The sequence below is a fragment of the Semicossyphus pulcher genome, unplaced genomic scaffold, assembly GCF_022749685.1.
Source record: "Semicossyphus pulcher isolate SPU_LCO1_2020_fin unplaced genomic scaffold, fSemPul1.0.p SCAF_8, whole genome shotgun sequence".
In the NCBI taxonomy this organism is placed as follows: Eukaryota; Metazoa; Chordata; class Actinopteri; order Labriformes; family Labridae; genus Semicossyphus; species Semicossyphus pulcher.
In genome coordinates this window covers 15,769,711-15,777,771 of record NW_027211759.1, presented here as the reverse complement: position 1 = coordinate 15,777,771, position 8,061 = coordinate 15,769,711, and the positions used below count along the sequence as shown (strand labels likewise).

General features: G+C 39.7%; 1 protein-coding gene across 1 annotated transcript; it reads left to right on the top strand.

Moving 5' to 3' along the window:
* Positions 1 to 3,734: 3,734 nt before the first annotated feature.
* LOC138612690 (ras-related and estrogen-regulated growth inhibitor-like protein) lies at positions 3,735 to 5,119 on the top strand. Its single transcript, XM_069686071.1, has 4 exons — positions 3,735 to 3,783; positions 3,859 to 3,912; positions 3,992 to 4,068; positions 4,691 to 5,119. Exons 1-4 carry the CDS (start codon positions 3,735 to 3,737, stop codon positions 5,117 to 5,119), a joined length of 609 nt encoding a protein of 202 aa, XP_069542172.1.
* Positions 5,120 to 8,061: the final 2,942 nt, after the last annotated feature.

Genomic DNA, 8,061 nt, shown 5'->3' with positions numbered 1-8,061 from the left:
TCTTGCCTGAATGTGCAGCATTGTTTGTGACCTGAAGATGAACTTAGTTTGCTTGCAGGTTAGCTTTGTCAGTGTCACTCATCTTCTCAGTGAGGTGAGATAATTTCAGAGGGTATGAATCATGTCAGAGAAGAAGGCTCTTGAGAATTTGTATTAACTGTACATTTCTTATAATAAATTTATGATGCATAATAGTTTTTAAATGAGTTGAATGTGCATATATTTGGCCAAATGAGCATCATACTGGTGCCTCACTCCAGTTTTATCCTGGGATGAAATAACAAACTGAATTTAAATATAAATAAGACCTGCCGTCGGACGCCTTTTATCGAGAGAACAGTTTCCCGATTATTTCCTTCATGAAACAGGGAAAAGTGGAATTATCACACACACAGAGAGAGAGAGTGTGAGTTAAGTCCGTAAGAAGATTTATTTGCATAAGCACACAGAGCCGGAGCAGTTTCCTGTGAAACAGCTTTGATGAAAGGCCTTGTTGAGAGTATGTAAATATACAGTACCTCTGAATGTTGCAGAGGGTTATATCCATTTTCACCTAAATCATGATGAATGTATTAATAAATATGTTGGGTTTTAACCCAAATACCTACAGTAACACCTGCTTCTTTATACACGATTAAACACACCAAATGTCCTGCTGGGCTCTGAAACACTGAGGGGTGCAAATTATTTATGGAACACGTGCGATAAAGATGTTTTGCTTCAATAAAATCCATAATATTCCAATTTTAAAAGAGCGTTTGATGCTGCACGTGTTTTTTTTAGAAAGGCTGGAAATCCACTTTGACAGTTTGGTGCAGTTAAAGTTCACTTTGCTTCTCCATCAATTACACAGCACACACTGTGACAGAGCAACACGAGCATCCTCCAACTCCAGCAGCACTGAGACACATTTGCATAAGTTCTGTTACTAGTGACTAAATTAAACGTCTTGGCGGTGAAGTTTAACATAATTTCCTCCCTTTGGCATTGATTATCTTGACTGAGGTGCGGTGTTCAGCATCTATTAAGACAAATCCGCTCTTATTAGGACACAGAGGATTTGAAGTCTAACAGACTGTAAAGAGGCATGATTGTTCTCTAATGAAATGCATCTCAAAAACAAAATCATTCTTTAACCGCCGTACGAGCGCCTAAATTAATGACTTCTGGATGTTTAAACCTCCCTGTTCTGTCACATATTCATTTAGTTTCCTTCTCGTTTGTCTGCCTTGGGAGCAGAAACATTTCTCACCACTGTACTATCTCCGCAGCTGCAGCTACAATATGAATTTTCATGAATGTGGCACCTTCACTTGCCAGGAAACTTAATGTGCCTCTGATATGTGTGATGAATTTCGCACATACGTGCGCTGATGATAAAGGTCATTGTTGCCGACAGCCTGGGAAATGTGACAACTGGTTTATTCAAATCATCAAGAAGCAACGTGCCTCGATTCGAAACATTTGAACTCTTATCTCTGAAGTTTACCAAACATTTATTTTTTAATTATGGACATCACGTTTTTATCAAATCTCATAAACATAATTAATTATAATCAGTTATTTTAAATATAACCTACACGTGCGTGGATTTAATCAACGTAATTTCACACATTATGGCCTTAATTATATTTTTATTTCTGAGTCAGCACCATATGTGTTCACACCTCTCATAATGATAGACATTTATAAAACATGTGACGCACTCTTTCCATTATATTAGGTTACCTATTTATCACCATTATCAGGATACTCACAGTTAATGCACAAATAAGCAAGAATAAAGGATGACAACTACAGTACATGCTCAGACATCCCTAACTTACATACTTGCTGTATGTGTCTTATGGCACATTTAACATTGCAATGATTGTAAAGGTTTTCCTTAAATTCATAATATGTGCAAACTTATGCCAGAAAATCAGTCTTAAATATTGCAGATACGATGGAAATATAGCCAAATATTTAAATAACCCCGTCTTCTCGGCGCTTCCAGCCTCAGAATAATCTTATTTACATGAGATAACAGAGAGGAAATGATATCAGAGACAAACGGCCTCTGTGATCTGGTTACTCTGCTGCAGCTTAAATAAGCAGCTACAGTCACTGCAGAGGTCGTCTCATCACAATAAGATGTGTGGAGAGGTTACTGCGAGAGAAAAAAAGATGTATACGTTATTGTACAGGTGTATCTGTAAATTAAACCTTCTTTGATCTTGTGCGATTTAGACAAAGAAGCATGCGCAGCTGCGTGTTTACATGCAAACAAGAAACCAGGCTACTGGGAGTAATTAGATTAACACAGGAAATTGTATCCCACAGAGAAGAAGCAAAAGCTGGGGAGGATGAAGACAAATCACACACACACACACACACACACACACACGGGGAAGCGGCGTGTTGCAGTCTAACTCTACCAAGAGCCAATTACGTGAGGGTCTGTTTGTGCTCAGCCAATCAGTGTCCAGCATGCCTTCTCTGCCTTTTCTGGCTCCAGGAAGCAAAATAAAGTCATCCGCTGAGAACATGGATGTAGTATGAGATGCGGTTGTGAGGACATTAATTGAAATCTAGCTCCACCTTGTGGTTGCTCTTGATATTGCAGCTTCGGATGGAAAAAGCTGTACATATTAGACTTGATTGAAGTCGATCAGGTAGACCAAAAACTTTCTACTCCCAAGCTAAAGGTTTCTTTGCAGTCCCGTATTTTATTTACTATAAATTGAGAACCACAACGGTTGTTTATTTTTTCAGTATGTCAAACGTGCAGATTATATGCGATGATACCTGTAAATAATCTGTATACCTTAAACTAAAGACAACATGTTGCTGCTGTATAGCAGATAAACTTGCGGAGCTCTTTCCTATAGTAAAGGAAGTATTCAAGCTGGGGTATGGTGTGCTGAGTTACTCCAATTAGTGAGCTGCAAATGAGAGACACAGGCCAGAGACATCCTCAGGATAAGAATGCAGAAAACGTACTTTTGTGAGAGTAATTTTATATTAGAATATTATTAGCTCACTGATGTATTAATGTGTAAGAAGTAGTTGATTGAGGTGGAGCTACTTGTTTATAAAGCATTTTATACTGTTATAAAAAAAAAATTCTCAGTAATTTTTTTTATGTAAAGCAGCAATGAAATCAAATATAATGAGGTGTGTCTTATTTGTCCAAGTGAGTATTAACATCTGACATTGATATGAGGACACTAGGTCACATGACATGGACGCTGTTGAGAAAAAAAGTATTAATTTCGAGCCATTAGGTCACATGACCTCAAAGCTATAAAAAAAAAAAGGCCCTTATTCTTTACAAAAACATGTATAGAAAATAAATGAATAACACTTGTACCCATGTACCCCATTTAGTTGCATTTTTTAATCCTAATTTTTATATTGGCAAGTCATGGAGAAAAAACCCCCATCACTTTTATATCCATTTAACAGTAATTTATAGATGGTCCCCAAGTCAGGCTCTCCGGGCGAAGCCGAGTGAGAAAGCGTCGCTGGCTCCCGAGTGAACGTCCGTCGAATATCAAACTTACTAAAGACTAACTTCACCGCGGTCCTCACAGGCGCGTGAGCTCGACCACGTGAGGGGGAAATAATGTAATGATTGCTGCTGCTGCGGGAGATTTGTTTCCCCGCCCACTGAGCTCCGTCCTTTAATAAGTGCTGTGAGACTGCAGACACACAGCAGGGCCGAGCGGCTCCACTCATCTGTTTCTCTGATCATGGATGCTAACATCGTAGTTATGGGAACCGAGAGCGTGGGGAAATCAGGTAAAGACTGTTCTGTTAAAGAAAACCTGTCATGGACACGTTTCTGTAACTCATGGTGGGTTTTATGTTTTTCAGCACTGACTGTGCGCCTCTTAACTCGGAGGTTCATTGGAGAGTATGGAGATATCGGTAAGTCAAACAGCGATACAATTCTGTATATAAAAAAACAACTTTGAAACTCTCAATTAACTTAACTTTTTTCTTGCAGAATCCATCTACGGTCACAGTTTGGTGGTAGACGGGAGGGAAATCACTCTCAATATTTGGGATTCACCTTATTCTGAGGTACAAATCATCTAATACGATTTCTTCTGAAATGCTGTGTTGTTAAAACTACATAATATAAATATAGTGTTATAGTGTTGTATTATAGCCTATTCCTACAAGTGGTTCTCCTTTCAAAGTAACTTCAAAGTTTAACAAAAATGTGTCTCAAAAAATATCATGGCCTAAAATTCCCTTCATACTTTATTCTGATTATCATAAGTGTTTTCTCATTGCATATACCTTAATTTGTTTATTTTTATCATGAGCCTTTAAGGTTATGGTCAAAGTTTACAGTCGTATACACTTAAAAGTAACATTCAAATGCAATGTGATGCATGTGCCCTGACCCTCTCAGCCATTATAACTATACATTAATAAATATATAAGAAACCCCACTATAAGTCAGTGACTGTGAATGCCTCATTGTTGTTTGCAATGTTTTCTGACCACCACAAAACTGTCTTTGACATTTGTAGAGTTTGATCGATTTTAATTGATCATATTTTCGAAGACTATAGTCTGTTGTGTATATTCTTCTTCAAAGTAGCTGATAAATATGTACAAACCAGATTTAAATATACGCAGTGCAGCAGTGTCAATGTATATTTAAGAAAGATTACTAAAATGTGTCATTTTTCAGGATTTGTCGGTGGAGGCGTCACTCTTTGAGAAGAAGGTCCAGTGGGCGGACGGCTTCGTTCTCGTCTACAGCATCTGCGACAGAGCCAGTTTCAACACTGTCAGCCGGCTCATTCACGCCATCAAGTCCACTAAAGACTACCTGAACGCAGACAAAGTGCCCATCGTGATTGTGGGTAATAAGAGGGACCTGCACCACAGGCGGACGGTGCTGAGCGAGGAGGGCCGGCTGCTCGCTCTCAAAGCAGACTGCCACTTCTACGAGGTGTCGGCGGCCGAGAACTACCACAGCGTGCTGGTGGTGTTTCACGGGCTGGTGGACAGGATGAAGGACGCCATGAAGCTGAACACAAAGAGGCCTCTGGGGTTGAAGGGGATAGTTAAAAGCATGTCTGCAGTGTTCGCCAGGAGACGGACAGACTCCTTTTAGGCACAGAGCCAGAAGAGCGTTTCTGTGAATTTACATAAGACTGGATCAATCTCACAATCTTCTAGGTGTGCCACATGTTGCTGTGCCAAAGGTAACAATGAAGTCTGACGACGCAGAGACTTCAGAAAGTGTGAAAAGACGCCAAAGAAGAAATAAAGCCATGACACATCAGGAAACATGGGGTCAAAACTATGTCACAGAGATTACAGATGTTTTCTGGTGACAGCTTGAACTTCAATCAACATAAGACTGATGAAATTACATGAAATTACATGTCATTTATTATACTGATGCTTGACCATTGTGTGCAACAAGGTTTGCAATATGTCGAAGCTATAGATACCAGACTGTAAGAAAATCTATGCACAGATTTAATGTGCCTTTACTTATGACTCTGACCAAAGATTGAAGCTCTTTAACTCACAAGTGAAACTTTTATATTGCAAGAAAAAGTGTCTTTCTCGATCCTGTAGTGAATTCTTAAAAGTAAAACACGCTTATTTGTATTTATTTAAGTCTGAACACTGTAAAGCCAAAAGAAAGAACAGTGTTTTCTATATTTATGAAAGGTTTACTTCATTATGGGAACCGTAATGTTTGTATGTACCTTGTCTGACTGCTTACAAGGATTTAAATAAAGTAGAAAATGTGAACAAATGTTTGATATTGATGTGTGAAAATGTCTGTGTATGTTTGATCCCCATGAGGCAATAATATAACCAGAAAGCAGCAATGATAACGGGTCAGATCAGAAAGGCTAGATGTGGTAGAAAATGAGTGGCATGTTTAATGTCACTGAAGGAGGACAGATGCTAATTTACTTGACCCAGCTGGTCTCCTTACTAATTACATCGTCCTACAATCCTGCAACTTTCTGTCACAACTCTACAGCACATCAGTTTCTGCATTAACACAGCCTCAATACATGGTTATTGTTATCAATCAAGAAGGGTTTAAAACAACTGTAATTGTGTTGGTTGATTCACTACATGTTTAACACATTTATCTTGCATTACAACGGTCATAATTTAAAGTTATGGACTCATGCCATTAGACCAGGTAACTACTTACTGTGCGCATATTTAATTTTGTTTAGTTTTAGTTAGTTATAGACTTTGCAAGTGTTGCAAGTAAAACATTTTGTTGTATAAAGCAGGTTTAAAGCTCCTGTGAGGAGTTTTCACAGGTTATGAAACAGACTGAAATTAATTCTGATGACTCTATATGAGCTACAAAAGCAAACCAGACCATCAGCGACAAGATTGATTATTTCTATATAATTATTTTTAATGCCTGAAACAGCTGGCGGGGGGTAGGTGTTGAAAATTTAAAGTGAGTGATACATGTGACTTAAAGAAAGCAGGATGATTGTTAAAAAACACCACTTAAGCATGCACAGGACAAAATCGGCAAAGAGATAAGAGGTACGGCTTTGTCCACAGGGGGCGCCAAAATCAATACAAACCAAAAGTTCCTCACAGGAGCTTTAAAGAACTAAAAATATAACCTCTGAATACAAAAATGCATGAGATTGTCCACACACGATATTGGCTTTCAAACATCCAAATACATCTCCTCCATTTCTTCCAACATCTTAAACCATACAAAGACTTCAGGCCCATCCTCGTTTTCAGTGACGGTCTGTGGATTCCTCTCTGAAACTAGGAGACCATTTCTCTTAAAATTCCTCTAATTTGTTGCCGGCCTGCTCCAGTAAACTTGGTCTGACCTTTAACTTCAGGCGGCACAAACGCCTTTTCTTCTGTTCCTCCCCTCAGCCTTTTGTCGTTAGGTGCAAGGAAGACGTCCATCTTTGTGGCTAATAAGGGAGCAGCATGGGAGGGCAAATGGCAAGTAAGCTGGTGCCAGCTCCCCCTCTTTTCTTTTCTTGTGTAGGAGGAATCTGACAGGAACAAGGCACAGGTTAACAAAGTGAGACTGGGGCAGTCTGGCCCTGTAGGCCCTTGTCACCGTCTCTGATCTGTCTGGGTCGCTTCACAACAGGAGCCAGAATAAACCTGACAAAGAGGTTTCACCTGCGAGAGCTGCCTACAGCTCCACTGCTGCTGATGGGTCTCGTGTCTCCTTGTGCTTCTGCAATGACGCGGTCACTTTCAGGGAAGCAGTGGCGTTTTACAATATAAATGTGGACATACATGAGACAGTTGTTTAAGATGAAGAGAACTGTGGTTACATCAAAGTAGAAGATAGTAGCATGCATTTGATAGTATATTGTATAAGCATAATACTGAGCATCCAAATTCATTACCAATGAAATGAAACAATGACAATTAGCTTGAACCTGCATGTGGTTGCAGCTCATTACACCATTAAATGCATCTTTGTGTAGAGTCTAAAGCACTGGCCTAGTGACATGTGGGCACAATATTCTTGGCATGTGCTGCTCATCTCTTCTATGATGATTAATTCACCCATTTAGTGGTAAAACATAAATCATGTGACCCTTTATGCTCCAAGAGAATTTGTACATGCGCTCCATGATGCGTTACAAACAGTGGAACTGAAAAAGTAATAAATAGATGTGTAGTTCATTGTCCTCCAGTCATAAAACCAGTCACAGATTTTGTGCTTGTGTGTAAGATTTAGTGGCATCTCGGGGTGAGGCTGCAGATCGAAACTAATAAATCGCTCCCCTCACCTTCCTCTTCCGAGTGTGTAAGCCGAACCTACGTTTGAACTGCGACTCGCAGCTCTGGGCTGCTGCAGAAACATGGTGGTGCTCCGGGGAAGAGACCCACTCCCGTTGGCCAATGTCCGCCACTGTTTAGCTTCTGTGACTCAAATTTTTGTCTCGCACCGTTGGCAGTAGCTGGCCCTTTTCTGCACCTTTTTTTCAAGGCAGATTAAGCCTGTCGAATTGGCAGCCGAGCCTGTTAGTGAGAGATATCTCTCTGGTTTTCAGCTCAACTAAAGAAGAGAAA

Excerpts from the sequence above, each read along its gene's own strand:
- LOC138612690 (XM_069686071.1), top strand. The coding sequence starts at position 3,735 with ATGGATGCTAACATCGTAGTTATGGGAACCGAGAGCGTGGGGAAATCA. Across the intron at positions 3,784-3,858 it reads CGAGAGCGTGGGGAAATCAG|CACTGACTGTGCGCCTCTTA; the intron begins GTAAAGACTGTT and ends TATGTTTTTCAG. Across the intron at positions 4,069-4,690 it reads GGGATTCACCTTATTCTGAG|GATTTGTCGGTGGAGGCGTC; the intron begins GTACAAATCATC and ends GTCATTTTTCAG.